The 21737-nt window shown below is 38.4% G+C and overlaps 1 protein-coding gene across 9 annotated transcripts; it reads left to right on the top strand.

The window, feature by feature from the left end:
• Window positions 1-704: 704 nt before the first annotated feature.
• aspg (asparaginase homolog (S. cerevisiae)) lies at window positions 705-20998 on the top strand. 9 transcript variants are annotated; one of them, XM_058399491.1, is made up of 20 exons: window positions 706-1005; window positions 3897-4026; window positions 5260-5295; window positions 7964-8075; window positions 9179-9304; window positions 9543-9626; window positions 10223-10349; window positions 10468-10580; window positions 11930-12115; window positions 12262-12375; window positions 12651-12770; window positions 12915-13010; window positions 14788-14951; window positions 17838-17924; window positions 18290-18389; window positions 18633-18698; window positions 18874-18897; window positions 19211-19231; window positions 19326-19382; window positions 19876-20992. In XM_058399491.1, exons 1-19 carry the CDS (start codon window positions 735-737, stop codon window positions 19374-19376), a joined length of 2028 nt encoding a protein of 675 aa, XP_058255474.1. In that variant the 5' UTR covers window positions 706-734; the 3' UTR covers window positions 19377-19382; window positions 19876-20992. The 9 variants fall into 9 exon arrangements, 8 of the variants coding, with proteins under 8 accessions (XP_058255472.1, XP_058255474.1, XP_058255476.1 ...); XM_058399489.1 differs by having other exon boundaries at window positions 705-1005; window positions 19326-20998; XM_058399493.1 differs by lacking the exon at window positions 18874-18897 and having other exon boundaries at window positions 19876-20991.
• Window positions 20999-21737: the final 739 nt, after the last annotated feature.

Genomic DNA, 21737 nt, shown 5'->3' with positions numbered 1-21737 from the left:
AGAATAATACACCAAAAAGATTTATTCCCTCAACCCATGATAGACTTTAATTTCAGGCAGATGGTCCTATTAATAATAAAATTTGCTTTACTGATCTTCTACTCCACCAACCAGGACATGGTTTTACATTGATTACTATATAATACTTCTTTTACTATATTTTTTATGCTTTTACTTATTATAATAATAATAATAATAATAATAATAATAATAATAATAATAATAATCTGATCCCAAGAAACAATGTTTCTGTAAATATCTCAATCCTCACAAAAAAATGAAAGGATTTGAAAAGTAGCATGCCAGTGAATTATGTGTTGATAGTGTGTTACACCCTGTTATTTCAAATGTCTCACTTTTAAGAGCATGTATGTGTAACAACATGGACAATAGTTCATTCATTTATTCATTCATTGATCTTCCTGATCTAGTATCCTGGTTAGCAATGTGGTGAGCCAAAAGAAGAACACAAACAAGGACTCACACACGTGGACTAACAATGAGGTACAACTAATGCTTCAGGTCGAAAACTAAGTTTTATAAACACCCCATTTGGAGATATGGTTTGCACAGCTGGGGCAGATGATTCCATAACAGTGTCAGAGAGAGATATATCAAGAATATCCGTACACGTGTTGGCCTCAGAATGCAGTAGCACGACCCCAATGGCCTTCCATACACTCGCTTCGTGCCTATAAGACCTTGACTGCTGTAATCGCTAGCAAACAGTAGCTATGGCGGAGACTCGGAAATCCACTTCAGGGCTCCCTTCTCCAGGCGATATGACTTCACTGGCACGGGCTCTATCTCACACTACTTTATCCCAGCTCGACCAGTCGGATGCATTTCAATCGCAGTCGTCTCTGTACAGAATGGGAGCATCTCGGAGGAGAAGAATATCAGCTAGTCAAAGCGTGGACTCTTTGGATGTGAGTCCGAGCGCTGAGGCGCGTGTGCTGGTCATCAACACCGGAGGGACAATAGGAATGATGTACCACAATGACGGTAAAGCCAGTCACCTATAGCGCTTTCTCTTCACTAACCACACCTGTTGTTGGAGCTGATTGCTGTTTGTTTTGTTGTCTGTTTTGACAACGTGATTACACTGTATAATCTACACAGCTACACAGGTGAAGAGACACGCGCTGGTGGATCATGACATAGGCCATATAGGTAGTAGCCTAGGGCTCAGGGGCAGCATGAGGGCGAACACAGCTTTCAGACCTGCTTATGAGACTTATGTACAGTTCATTTGAGGCAGTTTTGTACAGGATTCCCATTCTTTGTGTTCTGCTAGCTAAAATTCTTCTTCTTCTTCTTCTTCTTCTTCTTCTTCTTCTTGAGATCCAATGTTTACATTTATATTACATTTATAGTTCTACATGCTACTCCTTTCAGCCTGTTCTTAGTGTGATCTTACTTTTCTAATTGCGGTCAAGGTGGTTTAGTGGTCAGCACCATGCTCCAGGTACTCCAGTTTCCTCCCCCATCCAAAGACATGCATAATAAGCATGTATAAATTGTCTGATGGGTGAGAATGGACGTGAGGGAGTGTGCGCTGTGATGGACCAGTGCCCTGTCCAGACTGTACCCCGCCCACTCTGAAGACAACATTGCGCAGTACAAGCAATCAAATTAGATTAGATTAGATTCAGCTTTGTTGTCATACATGATACTGCGTGTTAAAAAGTAAGTTAAATAGGTCAATTGGTCAAACGTTTTCATTGAAAATTCTGGATTATTATGACTTCAAAAAATTTCAGGTAACATTCAGCAAGATCAGCTGTTCTGACTTATCAGGCTTTATTTGTCTTACTGATCACAATTTTCCTGTAGTGGATGGTCAAATATCATAAAAACTCTCATACACTTAATGGAGTGTTCAGAGCCCTGTTCTGAATGATCATGATTCAAACCCCATCTGTCAAATATCACACAGGGCATGATTTCCCTCTTCTCTCCCTTTCACCCTGTCAGTGTAGGACTCAATTCATCTATCTTTCTATTAATACTCTCTCCAGCCTTTTTTCTATCAGTCTGCCAAAAGCACACAGTCACTCATTCCTTGCATTCCAAGCTGTAGTAAATATCTGATTTTTTTCTTTCTGTCAATTCACCTGTATGACTCCCACACTCATTCTGTCTTTCTACTAATAGCACACTCTCTCTATCTATAGACTTGTATCACTCTCTCACTCCATTTGACTTTCTGCATGCATCACTCTATTTGTCCTCTTTCTACCAGTGTCTGTCTGTCTGCCATTCACCCTTCCTTCCTTCCTTCCTTCCTTCCTTCCTCCCTCCCTCCCTCCCTCCCTCTATTATTACTTTTTGAATGAATAACAACAGACTACATTGCATACCCCCCAATCCTACACTAGTCAAATGACCTAAATGCTGACATAAAATTCACAGGTGAAACATAAATTCTTGAGGAACTCCTTGCCTCTCACACATCTGCTGCTGTCTGTCTGCTAATGGAAAGTGCTAGAAGCCTCAAATGGCACCATACAAAAAAATGAACTGAGTGAAAATGTGAAATAAAGTGATTCCCTACTGCTAATGTATGACCGGATGTTATTGCAGCAGCAGCCCTGTTTTTGTAATTACAGCACAATAAATGCTTTTCTTCCCATATCCATTTGAAGCTGGGGTCAGCACAGGGTCAGCCATGATTCAGCACTTCTGGACCAGAAAGGCCTTGCTCAAGGGCCCAACAGTGGCAGCTTAAATCCTGACCTCCTTATCAGTACCCCAGAGCCTTAACTGTTGATCCACCACAGCCCTATTTAATGACTTTGCATAGAGGCCTGCAGTTTCGGGCATCAGGTGTAATACCACTGAGTAAAGCCAGATAATGTTATTCAACCATTTCTCTATTTATTCATTTTTATTTAATTGTAATTTGATTTATGGTGAATTGATTATTGTAAACAATAGTAGTATTGTAGTATTTGCAGTGAAGGATTGCTAAATTGAAAATGATAGAAATAGCCTTTATTTGTCACATATACATTACTGCACAGTGAAATTCTTTCTTCGCATATCCCAGCCTTGGAGGTTGGGGTTAGAGCACAGCCATGATACAGCTCCCCTGGAGCAGAGAGTTTTAAGGGCCTTGCTCAAGGGCCCAACAGTGGCAACTTGGTGGTGCTGGGGTTTGAACCCCTGATCTTCTGGTCAATGACCCAGAGCCTTTACCACTTGAGCCACCCCCCCTTGGCATAATGCCTTGGCAACCAAAAGTATAGTGGATTGAGGTCAAGATCATTATTAAATATCAGTTTCTATTACTTAATTCATTAATTATTGACCAAAAGTCCTGTTTGTAAGTCCAAGGCTGTGTTATGGGCAAAAGCTGCCTTTTTAAGTCCTGTTGTATATACTCACGCTCTGGCTTGTTCAAGGTTCTCTCGGGTTAAATTTTGTACAAGCTGCAACTGAAATCTTCATGTATACCAATCACACCTCAGTGTAAACAACTAACTGCTTTCGCTGCATGCTTTATTTGGATTACATATTTAAAGGAATGGTTTAAGCAACTTTCACATCCATCAACCCCCCAAATATAATCGATCAAGCCAGAATATCTGCATGTTAAGTTTTACACTGGATTCATGAAACCAACCAATAATCACTGCTAATTAATGTCATATAGTGATGGTGAAATGTGTGTGATAAAATCATTAGCCACTGTACTGAATGTTCTGTACTGTTGTTGCAATAGATGTGTGCATGGAATAACTTACAAGCCAACCATACGGTGTTTAGATAGTTTATTAACATTCTATTACACATGCATTAAGACGTGTTTTGAAAAATTGACCAAAGATTTGCAGTGATTGTGCATTATTATGGTACTTGGATGATGAATGTATTTGTCATTTCTTTTACAGTGCTGTGTCCTGAGCCCAATGCCCTGGTTAAAGCTCTCCGCAAGCTTCCCACTCTGCATGATGAACAATATGCTCTGCAAACCAGACTCTATGAGTACTACGATCCTCCGGAGAACACGCTGGTGCTGCCGTAAGTATAGACACCCACAAACATACACACACACACACACACATACATACACTCACACAGGGAGTAAGACTTTTAACTAACTATTGGTTGTTTGTGTAAATGTACTAGTCTTAAAGCAGCATGTCTTCCACAACTTTTACATAATCACAAAATTGTAATCTTTAGATTTTCAGTTATTTGCAGAGCTGTCAACATGCTCTATGACAATGAAAATATTTGTCTCCTTGTAACAGCAGTTGAACCCTTGTATCTGGTGGAAAAATTTACTAAAGAAAAAAGTTGTTACTTTATCTAAGTGTACTTTGGCCTGTCTCTTTAGCTGGAAAACATATAACTGAAATTGCAAAAGTGTAATAAAAACAAGACAAAAAAAAAATCAACCATATTTTATTATCAGCCCGAATTTCATCATAGTGACACACCTACATGTTTATAACGTATATGTCTTATAACTTCTTACAGAATAATCGTTATATTATTCTCCTGTTGATGTTTGACAGATGAACAATGTGTGCTTTATGACACATGAAACTACAAGCTAAATACCAGCCTTCTTTCTAACTGTACATACTATTATTGTTGAAAACTCGAACTAGCCCATTCGGCTCTGAAATACACACCATGTTTAAAGTAACAGATCATATTTTTCCTCATTCTGATGGCTGATTTTCATCAATCTGATAGTTGAAAACATTAACTGAAGTACCTGACCTGTATATCTGTGTATGCTTTTATGCTGTCACGTAATTAAATGACTTAATATGTATATATTTTTACTGTTAAAGTAAACAGTGAGTGTATAAGAGTCAGACTTAAGCAAAAGGTATTAAAGGCAAAAGGTGCTTTAACAACTTTTTAGATAAAAGTAGTACACACAATAACCAGGTTATTGTTTTTTTTTTCTTCCTAAAAATGATCTAAAAACATGATTTTATTTGGGTTTAATTTTTTTTTTTTACATCACAGTAACCAGCATTTTAACAGGGTTTATGTGTCCATTGTATATTGTAAGAAGTTCTTTCTGTATTGTATATAAGGTTGTAATGTTTGTTAGAGGACTACAACGCCATTAAATATGACATTTCAGATCTGCTCAAATTGAGGTTTAAGTGTTATTATCGATTATGACCATCAGAGGGCGCTGTGTACATACGTTTTGTATATTTCATCTTGAATACTTCTCCAAGTCTTCTTCAGAGCCTCAGTCCAAACTTGTATGTATTGTTTTGACAGGATGCCAACTCGACATGCTGATGAACTATCTCAATGGTCCTGTAGTACTGGTGGAATAATGTTTGTCTTTGTGGATTTGCGTGTGTGTGTGTGTGTGTGTGCGTGAATCATTAGCTTGACTTGCTTACTGTCTGTCTCAGGAGAAAATGTGTGTATGGGCTACTGGAATGGATATATAAACCAAAATAGATGTGTCTTATGACTATTCTTTATCAATATGTTTATGAGTCTACTTTCAAATTAAGCTTTTTAAAAAATCCTGAAACAGTGCATCTTGTTTAACTCACAAAGCAGTGTTCTATTACACTTTACTTCATGAATCATAAATACCAACTCGTGCAGTAGTGACGAAGAACCAGGAAGGTAGGAGGAGATTACATAATCTGTGACAGTAATCCTCATTTTCAGCTGAACCAGCAAGAGGACCCTTGCAGTTCCTCAGCTTATTTCTAAATCTCACATTTCAGTGACATCAGGCTGATTTGTGTACAGCTGTAGCTCAAGTTAAGCTTCAAAAATCACACCATGTGCTTCAGCATCAGGGGGTCTGTCCGAGTTGGCCTGTGCTGGCGGATAGCACAGAGCTGAAGCCTGAGCATGTTTGATCTCTCGATGTGTTTGCATGGAGTCTTGCTGTGCTGATTGGTGTGGTGTCTGGTATCAGGAGAGCACATGGCGACCAGATACTCCTTATTCTCCCCAAAGCTTTGAACCTTCACACAGGGTTGGACAGAGATTAAGCTAGTGGAGTGTCATGCCAAATGTCCAAGCATACAGAGATGTGGAGGTGTGGTCATATATAGTTACATATGCGCACACACACACACAAACACACACACATATACATAGTCGCTGAAGGCCATTTGATCAGCTCTTCTCTCCAGTCAGACGTCCACTACATTTGCAGGTGAAAGAATTAAACGAAAGGCATTAAAGTTAAGCGTACCACTTGAGCAACATGGACATTTACAGTTTAGTACAGAGTGTGTGTTTGCACGATTTTATATTCTACTGTATATTTTGTTTGTAGCAGTAAACATTACACACTTGGATACTCATTGTCTGTGGTCTGTCAGTGTTCATATTACCAGCTTGTTCGGGTATGATTTTGAGGTAACGTTATGAGCTGTGTTCTCAACTTCGTATGTGGTTCTTGCTGACGTAAATTGCTAAAACCGAGAACACGGATGGAAGATGATTTAAAAAGTGGATGAATTTCGGTGGCTTCACTACATGCATACAAGCACTGCTCTGCTCACATCGTTGCCATTGATTATCGTTTGTTGGTAAAAAGTGGCCATTGTGGAACACTAATTAGTATCCTGTGCTTATATCCCAAGATTCAATGTAGTATAAAGCGGTGTGAATGCTCTGAAGAATAAAAAGTAATGCAGAGTTCTTGTAACAGCATGATCCTATTCAGGCTGAATATGCATATACAGTACATACACAGTATATGAAATGGTTATACGTTTAGTTTATTAACGGTGAACAATGCATAAGAAAAAAAGTGGATTTAGTTTGTTCTCTTCCTCTTTTTTTTTCATCACTCGTTTCATCTTGCGCAAATTTCCTGCCTCAGGCTCAGCTTGAAAAAATGTTAATTTCACCCCTCCCCACAGGGCCCTTGCCAACATTGTTAGCTAAATGAATAATTGGCAGTTTTAATACACTCTTTTTCCTGCAGCATCCATCCTTTAGGAATGTCAACAACATACATTTGGGGCTGCTCTTGTGAGCGGAGGCTAATTAAAGCACTAACTGAGACTTGGCTCATCTGAGAGCTGTTGGAAAAAGGAAGGAAGGCTGGGAGGTTTGTGTGTGTGTATGTGTGTGTATGTGTGTGTATGTGTGTGTATGTGTGTGTGTGTGTGTGTGTGTGTGTGTGTGTTACCTCCCTCCCCTGCTGTTCCATTGAGCTGCCGAACAAGATTTGATCTCTCTGTGCCTGTGTAAGATGGGGTGTCATTGGAACGAGGGGTACTTATGAAAAGGAGAGATTAAGAAGAGTCTTTTCATCAAGCTATAGACAACCACACTCTACTGACAGCTCATCTGTTCACTCAAACATGCCTTGATCAATCTAACACCACTTAAGCGCTATATTAATATAAATGTGGGCTTTAGGGTGGTGTAGTCTCTTTTAATTAGGACATGAGGGTCATGGTAAGATGAATATGCCCCATTATGAGGGGTAGTTTGCCCCTCAGCTACCCCAACAAACACTTGCCTATTTACACTTGAATGTTTGCTTATGTCTGCTACTTTACACACAAACCCAAATAACTGCTTTGAAGAACTTTGAGGCGTCCTGCTGATCAAGCAGAAGGCCTCTAAAATCAATTTTTTGGCCTTCATGTTTAGAGCATGCCCTCAAGCCACCCCCTTTGAGCCCTTTCCTCCTGTACACTTGTATAGAAAAACTAAAATTGGGCCAACTCCAGCATTTTTCTTAAAGAGCTTCTTTATATGAACAGAGTATGAGAATGGTTATCAGAGTGTTTTTTTTGCAAATTGAGCCGTTTTAATTGCCTCATTGGCTTAACTGAGCTTGTTAAGCTTTGCTCACATAAACCATTTGCTCAGGTTAAAGCATGCTGCTTTGCCGAGCTTGTTATTCTCTGTGTTTTAGTGAGTTGTGTGAATTTAGTGTTTATTTTAACGTCTCATTTTGTGTTTTTTTTTTTTCTCTATTTCAATACAGCCTGTCCAAACAGAATAAAAGAATAGTGTATACTGTTATTGAGTATTGTCCGCTGCTGGACTCCTGCAACATGTCAACTGATGACTGGGCCAGTATTGGAAAAGACATTGAGGTAATTGTTTTATTCTGCAAAGTTACAGAATCAATACATCTACAGCAGACAGCAGTGGAAATCAACCAGTTTTTGTAAGAAAATATACAGCAAACACTGACTAAAGTGCTGTACGTAGTTAAGAGAATCTAAAATATATAGAGAAAAAAATGTATTTAAAAACATAGAAGGTCGCAGAAACTAACATGATGGTGACCAGTTATTTTTTATTGTTCAATAATTAACTAATGATAAGACTCTTGGCTTGATTTATCTGTTTTGTATTTGATGTGAAGAAAATAAACATTTAATTATTTACCCATTTCTTTTTCTTTCTTTTTTCTTTTTTTTTTTTTAGATATTCTATAATGTTTTATAGATATATAGGTTTTCATATCCAGCTCCTTTCTTTATTAAACTGTGTCTTTAGTTTGCTAATCAGACAAGAGGATGGAAATAAAATGAAAAATCTAAGAAAGTCAGCGAAATATCATCTCTTTCTCACTTAATGTGTCTGACCCTGTAGCTAGTCTCTGGTCCAGTAAACTGCTTTCAGCCAAATTATTCACATAAATGAATGTGATGGAATAAATTGCACCAGGGGATCTGCTACAATAGCTGAGTTACTGAATATTGGCCGTTTTATTCCCTCCCCCCCTATAATTTCCCTTGTACTTGTCTTAAACACATCGCTGGCTTCACATCCAGATTATAGTTTACTAGATAAAAAACCCGGTTTTACAGCATACACACATTGTTTTCAGAAGAAAGATGAGCTAATGGAGATTAAAAAAAATGTTAAATGTGCAATCGAAATATGATGGAATGGTTGTCCAGAGGGATATTTTGAACAAAATTATATATGAAATCATAATTTTTACCTTTCCAATAAAACGTAAAATGCTCATCTAGTTATAACTCAGTGACGTATACAAGCACGGCTCAAATCAAACCCATGCCTGAAGTGCACTATGAACGACTCCCTCACAATCAATTCCAATGGCTGATTTTTGACCCATCGGTTCATTCCTTACATAACTACTGTTAGTTTACCAGGTATTTTCTCTTATCCTGATTTAATGAAGAGGTGTTGAAATAAAAAGTTTTTTCCTTGTTTTTTTCAGAAACATTATGAGAAATATGATGGCTTTGTCATTCTGCATGGTACTGACACTATGGCCTACACGGCCTCAGCTCTGTCCTTCATGTGCGAGCACCTGGGCAAACCTGTCATCCTCACTGGCTCTCAGGTACACACACACACACACCCACACACACAATGCTTTGCTTTTCACATTGATTGTTGAAACTGCCGCATTTCACGTGGAAACACTTATCGTTCCCTGTGCTTAGAAGGACAGTATTTGTCATTGAGTTTGATGATGAGAGTTTTAATAGCTACTCTGTTGTTCACAATAATATGTTATTGTATGGTAAAGTACATCATTTTCACTAATGTGGTCTCAGTAACCTTGTTGTGTCTGGCAGGTACCGATCTATGAAATGAGGAATGATGGGAGAGACAACCTGCTGGGGGCGCTGCTGATCGCAGGGCAGTTTGTCATCCCTGAGGTGAGCGAGAACTCTTTTGCTTTGGCATAGGCATGGCACGATTTAGTAAGACAAGACAAGAATGCTAGATAATCAAGCCATTTTTATGACGAAGCTGTCTTTATCATAAAGCATAGATTTTTGAATAGATGTTTAAAATGATTAATCCTGCTCAGTTTTTAATATCTGATGTATATATTTTTTTACTTCACTGTAAAGATATACATTATTAGTGTGATCCTACCAAACTAATATTAGCGAGTAATAAGGATAGACTAAAGTACTAAGCGCAAATCACTGAAGTTCATTTTGACCTTTATGTGTGGTGGTGGCTGTTTCTTATTCATATGGAGTTCCTCAGTGTGTCATTTCTATTGTTAAAAGAAACTGGTGTACACTGAGTCACAGCCACCCCCATGCGACCGGTTCAACAAGTCTGATCAGTTCATCTTCTGATGCAGAGTGTGGCAAAGAAGTCGCTCTGAATCTAGTCCTGCAAACTGACTCACCCGCCCCGATAAACGAAGCCATATCCTCTGATCCACGTTTGCGGTGGGACACATAGTTTGAGGCATTGAAAAAAAAATGAAAAGGTTCTTCCCATTCTTTCCACACAGGTGTGCCTCTACTTCCATCATAAGCTGTTTCGAGGTAATCGTGTTACCAAAGTGGATGCTGGGAGTTTTGATGCCTTTAACTCCCCTAACCTGGCCCCATTAGCCAACGCTGAAGTTGATATCAAAAGTAAATTGATCTGATTCAATTAACCACTCAAATAGAAAGCAATTGTCACTTCTGATCATTTAATCTCTGCCTTCGGTTTTCTGCTAGGTTATTATTTTTTTATCCTTCCTCTCTGCAGTAAATTGGGACACAGTGTGGAGGGCAAACACAACAGCAAAGTTCAGGGTCAACACACAGATGAACCGCAACGTCGGCCTCCTGCGTTTATTTCCTGGGATCACTGCTGACACTGTAAGATGATGTTCCACTGGATGGGCTTGAGTACTGATGTCGCACACCCATGTCTTTCTTATGACCTTTACTTTAACTGTGTTATAGAAAATACATGGCTGCTTTTGTGCCTCGATTTTGTGCGGCTGACTTTTGCAACACAGCTGCATAATTTGTCTAATTTCATTGTAAAATCTCATGTTCCTCGGTATACATATCTGCTCTCGAGATTTGCAGTATGACAGATTCACCTGCCTGTGACCAGTGTTGATAGCTTAGTAATAAGACAGAGTTATGAGGCATGTCTAATTCTTCACAAAGGAGTGAGGAGTTGGGATTCGTGCTCGCACTCTCACTCAGGCGCTCCTGAAGAGTGGAGAGGGGGGAAGGAGCACATATTTACTACCTCAATCTGGCTCTTTTGCCACGCTACGCATCGATAGCTTTTTTATCAGCTTTTATGGCCTAAGGGCTTTTTTATTCCAGGTCCCTATACGGTGTAGATTTTATATGATTCCTTCTCATGTTCATGTAGGTAGTTCTCCTTTATCTACAGAGGCATAGGTTGAAGTCAGGACTGTTATCGCAATGAGGGTGAATGGATGTTGTGGACACTGCTGATTATTGAAGTAGTAAGAATATTTAAGCAGGACCATTGTTGTACAATAGGAAATCAGGAATTATTTTCATATGCGGCTTTAGGAATAGAACATAGCACACGCATAATTTCTACTTGTTTGTCATTGTTTATTTACAAATGTGTGCAGATTTGTGTGTTTCGGAGTTGATGTTACTTGAGAAAGCAATACTTCTCTACTTCTGTTTGCTATACCACTAGAGATTGTTTATTTATTTATTGCAAAATCTTCTCTGCAATGCTAAGGAGTAACATAGAACTGCTGCTCTCAGGTAGGGAGGGATTTTGTGTCTGTGTGATAGCCGTCCTTGGCTGGTCAGGTGGTTAGGAGATACTCCAGATGTGCTACAGTGAAGTGGGGGTTGACAAGATTTTAATTCAATCTCCAGCATCGTTAATTCCTCTCTCTCTGGGACTATTGGGTCAAACAGGCTCTTAAGTGTGGCAGTGTGGTGGAGTGATTGTGGCGCTCCCTGTGGGACCCATTACAGCAGAGGGCAAAATTAACACACTGTGCTCACAGCTTTTGTCAGCTCAGTTGGTGGCTTGAAAAATTGCTGATAACTAGCAGTATATCTTTGAATCATGCTTTTCAGTAATTAATTTTAATATATTTGTTATAGTGTCTGTTATTGTACATGCAGTTGAACTTAACAATTTAAAACATGGTCTGTTTGATTTGACCATAAGTAAGAGGACCAATATCAGTGTGCCCAATTGCTTGTTTGGCCAGGTTCGAGCCTTCCTGCAGCCGCCCATGGAGGGGATAGTGCTGGAGACCTATGGCAGCGGTAATGCCCCTGATAACCGTTCAGACCTGCTGGAAGAGTTCCGGAAAGCTACGGAAAGAGGAGTTATCATAGTCAACTGCACCCAGTGTCTCCGAGGCTCTGTCACCACATCATATGCCACTGGGAAGGTGTGTATGTGGTGCATATGATCCTGTGTATCAAACAACAAATCTTAAAAAAGCAGCTAAAACCATTCTATATCCAGCCCAGCTTCTTTAATAGAATTATTAATTATTTATTTATATTTTAATTGGTCTATAATACCACTTTGCAGGCCCTGTTTGATGCTGGATTGGTACCTGGGGGTGATATGACTCCAGAAGCTGCTCTGTCCAAACTCTCCTACATCCTGGCCAGGAAAGACCTAACGACTCAAGAGAAAAAGAAGGTATTCTGGACTTTACACTGTAGTCTGATATGTAGATACATAATAGAGAACCTTTTCAAGTTGGATCACTCCTAATGCTCAGTGCTCAGGGAAACCAAGCCCCATGACAGTTTTATTCCAACTCTTAAAAGTGCAGCTGAGCCATTTAATTATAGGTGCTTAAATTTAATTAATGTCTTGGATGTGTAAGAGGTGAACTGGCAGAAAGCTCTCATGTGGATGCTTTTATAGTAATTTATGCTGCATTGATTACCTTACCTGTTTTTGGCATGCAGATGTTGAGCCGAAATCTGCGTGGTGAGATGATCGCTCACTTGAAGGGGGCCAAGCTGACGCTCAGTGACAGTCGCTTCATTCAAGTCATTGCTAAATCTCTCAGCATCAGCTGCAAAGAGGTGCTGCAACCAGACTTGTTTTGATTCTATTCACATTTCATTCTCGGAAAGTTGTTTTATTTGGTGCCTCAGGATCATATTCTCTAGTTTTGCAATGATGAATTTCTTTGAAGTTCTGATTGTTGTAAACATTGTTGTCTTCAGGAGCTGGAAGCTATCCGTGATGCCCTGACCCCCACATTAGCCTGCGCTGCTGCTAAGATTGGCGATGTTGAGGCACTGGAGGCAATTAAAGAGATGGTAAGACTCTCTGGCCTGGTATCAAAGAGCTCATCTCTGAATCTCAGGCTGTGTTTATCAAGCACATCAGATACAAAAGTCATTTATGCTGCAGTCAGGAATGGAATGGCTCTGCCCTGTCACCATTTCCTTCAAGCATTCTCATGTCTTCAACCAACTCCCGAGACCTGTTTTAGACCAGTTTTCACACCTGTTTTGGACCAACACACACGCACGCACACAAAGAGGACACTTATCACGTCAAAGTAAAAAATTATTTTCCTCCTGAGTTCATAGCAGTGGTATGCACTAAATGTGCTGGGAATTTATTTTGATTTATTAGACGTGCTTTATCTTTTCCTGACTATACGCTTGTACACAAAATATTTCCATATGATGCACCCACCATAGATAATAGAAATACTGTATGTTCAAGTGCATAAATGGCTATGTGAGAAAATTTACGTCAAGAAGCCAGGTAGCCGCCGTGTTATCTCCCAGAGAAAACAGTGCTATCGTGCTTCCCTTGATTAAAGAGAAAAGAGGAAAACAAACATGTTTTTGTCTTGTCAAGGTAGAGGTCATTTTGCGATAAGGCCTCTAATGCACTGATGAGATGGCATCCAGGCCATGTTTGTAAAGACCTGCCACTGATAACCTTGCACTCCATACAGCCTCACTTATGCAATTGACTTTAGCTTTTTCAGAGTAACCGATCAATGCTGAAACTGGCACTTTGAATTTTTCCTCAGGGCTGAACTGAAAAGTATGAATGCTTTGTAATAAAATCCAGCTTTGCCAGTATAGCCCACCAGATTGAAGGCATCTTGGCGTAAATAAGCATAAAATTGTAAATTAAACAAGAAGTCTGTGAAACTATACTGGAACAATGAACACCGTTCTTTCGAAAGATATTTCCTCAATTGATGTTTTGATGATAGTGGAGGAGAGTGCTGTCTAATACGTCTGTCAACATCTTCCAAAGTGTTTAGTTGTTGAAATCTGGTGTCTAGTATATGACTTGCGTCATTTTTGCACTCATTAAACTATTCAGTGAACCCTTGTGTCCTGTGGTTGAGGAAGGCATCACCATGATGAGGGTAGCAGTGCTTCATCATAGGATAATGGTGAGCAATTAGAATAACTTTGTATTGATTTGCAGTGGTGCTTTCCTGTAAGTGAGAAAAGTGGATCTGAACCATGCTAGCAAAATGCCCCACAGGATGAAACAATCGCCTGTTTTAAACTATACTATAAAATAAATTACAGTTTTATCAGTAATATTGAACATAATACAGTGTTTATTAACGGTGTGATTCAGTTATTTGAATGCATCTCATTTAAGGTGTCTAATAATTGGCAAGTCCACACATATATTTTTTTTAAGACTTGGACCTAGCACCTAATGCACACAAGATCCTTTTTGAAACTAGTTTTGGTCTTTCAATACAATACAATCAAAATCCATAAAATATGAACAACATGCATCTACAACAACAAGATCTAAACATGAAAAATACTGAGCTTTTATAGAGCTGGTTTAGGGTAACAAGAGGGAAAAATACTAAAAGAGCAGGAAATAAATGGAAATAAAATCAAAATAAGAATTAGAAATCTAGAATCCACGTTTATATAGTGGTCGGAAATATCATTTCGTTTTTTGCCTATTAACGCCTTAACACACTTCTTTGAAAGCCTAACTTTGTACTCAACTGTATACAAACTGGCATCATTAACACAAATGGCACTGATTTATTTGCTTAATTTTCATTTCTAAATAGTAATGCTCTTTCTACAGGGAGCAAACTTGAGCATGGAAGACTACGATGGCCGGACTCCTCTCCATATCGCAGCCTGTGAGGGTCACCTCAAATTAGTGCAGTATTTATTGAGCCAGGGAGCCACCGTATATGCCAAAGATCGCTATGGGAACACACCTCTTCGAAATGCTGTTCGTTTCAGGTAAAATGGTGATTATATTGTGCATTCTGTTCCATAAATGTTGGCACCCTTGGTAAAGATGGGTAAAGGGTTTATAAAAGGTTTATCTTTGTTTTTCCCTGGGGTATAAATGACACGGAGGCCAAAATCCCTCAGTCATCCACTAACATGGGGAAATTAAACAGCACACAAGGTAAAGTATGCTGAAGTATTTGTTTAAGTACTAAAGATTTTCAAGGAAATTCTGGCTGCTTTTGCACTAAATGTGGAACATCCAAATACACACTAAATTGTTTAAGTGACCAAGTTTTTAAAATAATTGTCCTAGACCCCTGATCTAAACCCCACTGAAAATCTGTACCTGAGCTGAAAAGGAGAGCTCAGAAGGGGGGACCACAGTCCCTGGAAAATCTGGAGAGATTCAGTATTGGGAAGTCTCTCAGGTTCCTTCCTCTGTCTTCACCAATCTCGCATTATCTAGCATTACGGGGCTCTCTACTGGTTTGCTATACTTTAGTTCGTTTAAAGGTTGAATTTCTCTAAGCTAGTTAATCACAAGCAATTTTCAGAACATTTTATACCCATTTATATTATTCAGCTGCCTATAGCTCTATATATGTTACATAAAACGTACGTGTGTGTAGACGTGTACATGGTTTGTGTGTGTACGCGAGGTTCTAAAGGTTTTCGCCATGAATGCTGTGTGAACGTTTCTATACATTTGAAAGTATGTGTTGTCACACAGGTTCCTGAAAGAAAGCTTCGAGTCTTAGTGAGTGGGTGAGAGTGCGTGGGTGTCTCGTTTTGCAGGACTGTTATCACATTCCATGTTTCTGAATTACCTAAGAGAACAGTGTCAGAGAACCCTTATGGTTTCAGCTTGTTTACCAGCGCACAGGTTTGGTTCAGTAAACAAGTGTATTTCCAGTTCATCTAAGGTTCTGTGTTTACTTCATAATGCAAAGATTATTGTGACTTGGGTAAGAAAAAACCTCAAGCATGTTAATGTAATTGCAGTAGATTTGTATTAGATTTGTGTCCCAGCCAAGGTGTGTTCCTGACTCAGTCCCAGGGTTCCCCTGAATCCACCACAAGCCTTCTGATGATGAAGGAATTAATGAAGTCATCACAGTTAGAGAAAGGATTGTTTTGGTTGTCTGGCTTGCTTTTTGGCACTGATATGCATTCAGATGGAGAGTTTGTGAATCTATTAGGCTGGAGGCTCTTTTGCTTCTAAGGTGCCTTTAGTTCTGTTCATCCGTCTGTTTTTCATGATCAACAATCTCGCTGTGTGCTTCCCTTACAAACTCCCTCAAACATAAATGTTAGACATACAGCTGGCCTAATTGCACACAATCCTAATGATCATCGTACGGTCTGTTGAGCACACCAAATGACGGCTCGGCTCAAGAAACTAGGACAGAGCTTCTTTCCTCTTCATTTTCTCCAATGTTACACAGGCTATCAATAGTCTTTCTACATCTCTCTCTGTGGAGACGTTACATACAAACAAACCAGGATGAGATATCAACCTCATTAAAGGAGGTAGAAGGGAGGGGTTGTAACTAAATTACAGTTGTACACAGCAGGGAGTAAAAGTGTGTGCGTGTGTATGTGTGTATGCGTGTGTGCAGGAATTAGAGAGACTCCTTAAAGGCCTTGACAACAATTATCATTTAATTAGAGTGAGCATGAGACAGTCAGTCACTGGTGCTTATTTTTATTCCCGCTGTTATATTTCCTTGGTGTTCTGAGACCTTGGGCACATTTCCGTTCCTGAGGGAGTGGTTTAGATCTCGGGGAAGCAGTATCGCCATCCTTTGTGTTTTTTCTTTTCAGGAGAGACACTGCTGTTTCTTGTTGCGTCTTCTTCCTGGGCAAGGTCACTAGGTTTTCTTTTATATGCATCCACAAAGCTTTGCCTTTGCATCGATGCTCTAAACTGAAAGATCAGCAGTAAGAGGCAATTTCGGTCTTTAGAATTATCTAAAGCTAAAGCATTTGAAGACGCTTGGCTTCTAACAGTGACAGATGGTGTCGTGTTGCTATAAGGAAGAGAAAAGTAGAATGCTAAAAGGTGTGTTATATAAACCAGCCGTACCTGCTACTCTCTTCATGACTGACAGATACTATGACTAGTAGAGGTAGGACTAACCGGATATACAACAGCCACTAGTTTTGTGAGTGAATTACAAGGAAACATATACAGCTGGGTAGGGCCAAACTGTAGCCCTGAAATAGATTAGTGGTGGAACACACCTATCATTATGTGAGAAACATGAATATTTCCAAGCTAAAGATTTATTCAGACCTGTCTGGAGAAGCGCAGGTTTCATTTCAGTATAATGAGATGTTTTAATAGCATTGATCCTTGTTTTTTTCAGTTCTTCATTGTCAAATGGCGACCATTTACCGCAAAGCTGTCACTCTGGGATACAGTCGTCGCTAATCTTTTTCAATGTCGTCCGTGGTACGTTTGTTTGTGGTGTGATGTCTCGACTTGTCCCAGCCTGTCTGCACCTTTGTGCTGTAGTATCAGCCACTAAACTCTTGTGCCAACAGTTGCTAAGAGCAAGGGTTAATCAAACATAATCGAGCAAACTTTCCTTAGTTTGGAAAGTTTTCAGGTTTTCAGTGCCTGAATCACTAGAAAAATACATTTCCTTCGAAATTGAGGTTACCTAACACTATTACTTAGAGTTGGTGCCATTTCATGCTATTGTGTCCATGGAACCTTAGGCTGACTTCACACAGAAGTGGTTCTTCTTCAGTATGGGATTGTATGCTTGATGTCAATACCCTTTGAAAGAGTAACAAGAAGGTGCTGTATCACAGGCAAAACAAGATCTCAGCAGTTCTAGTTTCGACTATTGTGCATGCAACTCTCGTATTTTTCCTCTCTCATAGACACAAGGACGTGGTGAAGTTACTGAGAAAAACAGGAGCCCATTTTTCTCCTGAAGAAATAGAAGGTGCTGGAACTGAGCTTTGCAGGTGACAGACACTAACCCCCACTCCTCCTTTGTGTAGCATTCACGCAGGTTTGACCAGTCATTCAAGGCTTTCGTAGGTTTTAGAATGTCCCCTAACTACATTACATGCATACAGCAGATATAGTATGTGCCTGGTATTTGAGGTTTAAAACAAATGTAAGAGATACATGCTTTTATTTCACAATTTCTATACCTTATAATGGCAAGAAATTCAGATTAACACTCTCACATTCATCAAACATCAGACATTAATGACAGATCATTAAGATGTACATCAAATTAACAGGACTGTTGTGTGCACTTTTCAGGAATCTGTATTTGATCAAAATGAGTATGTGTTTGTGTGTGTGCGTGTCTGTATCATAGTCTGGCAGCAAACGCAGACTTGGAAGGCTTGGAGATTTGGCACTTAGCTGGAGCCGATCTGACTATGCCAAGTTATAATGGGCAAATAGCCATAGAGGTGGTAAGTATAACTAGCATCCCTTCTTATGACTCATACACTGTTCACTGTATGTGGCATGAAATGTCTGTGCCAGTAAAAAAAAGTAGCTTCTTCATTTTAGTGTCAGTGTTTAGCTATAAACGTTTAAAGATGTAGCCAATACATATATAGATATACTAAGATATGAGCCAGTACCTCTGTCTCCTGTCTCTGCGTAACTCTCTAAATGTTCAATATAACCCAGTCTCTGTCCTTCTTATGCAGGCCATGCAGTTTGGAAATGAGGAAGCTGTGCAGTTTCTTCAACGAGCTGCTCAGTACCGAGCTCAGGTAATTCTTTCAGACACACACACACACACACACACACACACACACAAACTGAAAACACCACAGCTTGATTTGAATTACATGGCCAATTTCAGACAGATTAAAAGAGATCAGTAATGATAAAGCAGTCTGATTTTTTTTGTTTATTCCTTCTTGTTGCTACTGTGCATGAACACAGCATCAGACAGATGAGGGTTTTGAGGTGAACTTTTCTTTTTTCTGTTCCATTTCATTCCTGAATACCTTTAAAGGTTTTAATACATTAATATCTGTAGTCATCTGATTACATGAAATGCATGAAATACATAATGCCACAAGACCTTTGTGGCATTGATCCATAGTCAGTGTTTCATGTCTCCGAAAGTTCCACTTTCACCCTGAACTGTGTGAATTGTCATCCTTTTGTTTGTCCTCTGAGGTAAAATGTATGTTTTCATGTCATAGTCTTGTAGCATGTGCTGTTTTCTGCATTCTCTGTTTTTTCCAAATATCAATAACTATTTTTTATTTTTCAGGTTTTTGATGAAATCGAGGAGGTAAATTTTAATGTCTTATTATTGGTGTTATTTATTTAAAGCCACAATACTACATATTGTCTATTTAGAGTCTGGTTTTTGCTTGTATTTATAGCACAACATGCAACGTTTTAGAGGGAAACAGATCACCCACCCCTTCTTTTAGTGCCTGGTTTGTTATTTTGCCGTACTGAAATGTCGGAGGCTGTAATATGAGCAGCTAACATGAACGCGTTTTGGTTTCAGCTAATTAATCATTCTTCTTTAAATAAATTGTTCTGTAAATAAAAGCTTCAACTATTCTAACCTTAGTTTATCCAAAGTTTCAGCCAAATGCTTGGGATGCATATTCTGACCTCTGTGTCACTCCACTCGCATTTTTTTAAATTGTGACCCTATCAATTGTTGCTAATTTGCTTATTATATTTCAACGTTGCCAATTAAAAGGGTATGAGGATGTAATTTTTTTCCCAGCAACTACGGGTAAATGAGGTCTATTGTTTAAAACTGTTCTAATTAAATGATATGATCTGGAGGTAACTAACCAAAATGCAAAATTAATATATTAATCTTAATTTTCGTTTTGTATGTAAAATATATTTCATGTTTTATATTTAGAAGCTGGAACCTTCATGATTTCTTCTTTTCTTTGGTCATTTTTCCAGAATGGTGATTTCATCGAGTTTTCAGCTTGTCCACAGAAATCCTAAGAAGACAATCCCATCAGCATCCTTCCCTTTTTCCCTGCTGCTTTTTGTATAGTGTATTTGTATAGTGATATTACAGCAGATAGTTTCACAAAGCTGCTTTACTTTATAAACGAGTAAACCAAAGGCTGCAGAATTAGGAAGTCAGGCTTCAGAAGATGGACGCTTGAGAGGATTTTGGAATTTTGCTCATGATAATTATAGTATAATAGCACCTGGATCACATCACACAAGATCAGTAAAGAGTACTGATTGCTGGAAATGTACAGGGTATTAGTAATAATTTTTTTATGAGCGGAGCAGAAAACTGTTTTTATCAATCCCTCCTTTAATCCTTTTTTTTTTAAAACCTAATTTGATCTTGTCATTACAATTTGAATCATTTTCATTAGAAAATAAGCCATTTATTTTACCTTTGGGCTGTACGTACATGGGACTAAGCAAGTATTATTCAAGTATTATAAGTGAATGTCATTTTATATTACCGAGCAATAACGGTAGAAATGTTGATGTCGCATCAGTATTAGAAAGTAATAAAGTGTTATGGTCCAAGATTGTTCCTTTGACAGAGAGTGTTACAATATGTATTGTACATCTTACAAAGTGCTTGTGAGTTAGAGAAGCCCATATTTGGAAACGGTTCCAATTCAGATATGCTGTTAAACCATATCTGGTGTAATCAGGTTTGTTTATCATCTCATTAGGTGGTCATGAAGTGGAAAGAGTGTTATGATTTGCACTAGCCAACATTGGTTTGGCTTTTTGCTAATTTACCATCTGCTTATGTGAACTGGCACAAAAGAGTTGTGCAATATTTAGTCTCTTTTCAATTCACATCAGCATACTGTGTGATATGTTTTAAAGACGCACAAACATGTACGTGAGCATGAAGGACTCAGGTAATATCCAAGAGCTGAGAAAATGTAATCCGTTTTTGTCCTCATAGAGAAGTAGTCAGATGATTATTATTATTATTATTATTTATTATTATTATTTATTATTATTATTATTATTATTATTATTATTATTATTATTATTATATGAATGTGTATTGTCAAGTATGGAAATGTTGTTAAATCTATGCTTAATGTTAGAAAAGCACAAACGCAGAAATAAAACATTTTCATTGTAATTGTTTGCACTGTGTATTCATTGTTACAAATGGCTGAATAATCTCTCTCTCTCTCTCTCTCTCTCTCTCTCTCTCTCTCATGAATATACATGCTTACAAAGTTGTCTTGTTTTAAAATGTGGAATATCTTGAATTGCAGGCTTGCTGATTAAGCTGTTAAATAAAGGAGTTTCACACTAAAAATGTAAAATAAAAAATTAGAAGACAGTAATATGAAATTTATGATTTTATATATAATTGTAATATATAATTATAATATATAATTGTACATAGAAATTATATTTCTATGATGTCAGCCTGCTGGTATCTGTTTAAGATTGTTTAAGGAGGGGCATCCTATCTGATAATAGAACTGTATATATAAATAAAATGTATGTTTCTTTTTCATTTCTTGAGCCCAGATCTGTGCTCACAAACATATTTTAATGAGAGTGAATTTGTAATGTTAGTTACAGTTCTATTATCAGATAGGATGCCCCTCCTTAAACAATCTACAGATACCAGCAGGCTGACATCATAGAAATATAATTTCTATGTACAATTATCTCCAAGCATTCTGCAATGTGCTGCCTGAGATCTCTTCATATACCACAGTAGCTGAAAGAAAGATGACTATAAATCTTGTAATGTGTAGAACAATTTGTGATGAAATGATCAAACGATATTGCATCATTTTAGTATGTACATT

Source organism: Hemibagrus wyckioides, linkage group LG09, assembly GCF_019097595.1.
Source record: "Hemibagrus wyckioides isolate EC202008001 linkage group LG09, SWU_Hwy_1.0, whole genome shotgun sequence".
Lineage (NCBI taxonomy): Eukaryota > Metazoa > Chordata > Actinopteri > Siluriformes > Bagridae > Hemibagrus > Hemibagrus wyckioides.
Note: the sequence above shows the minus strand (reverse complement) of the source record. Positions and strands in the feature narration are given on the sequence as shown.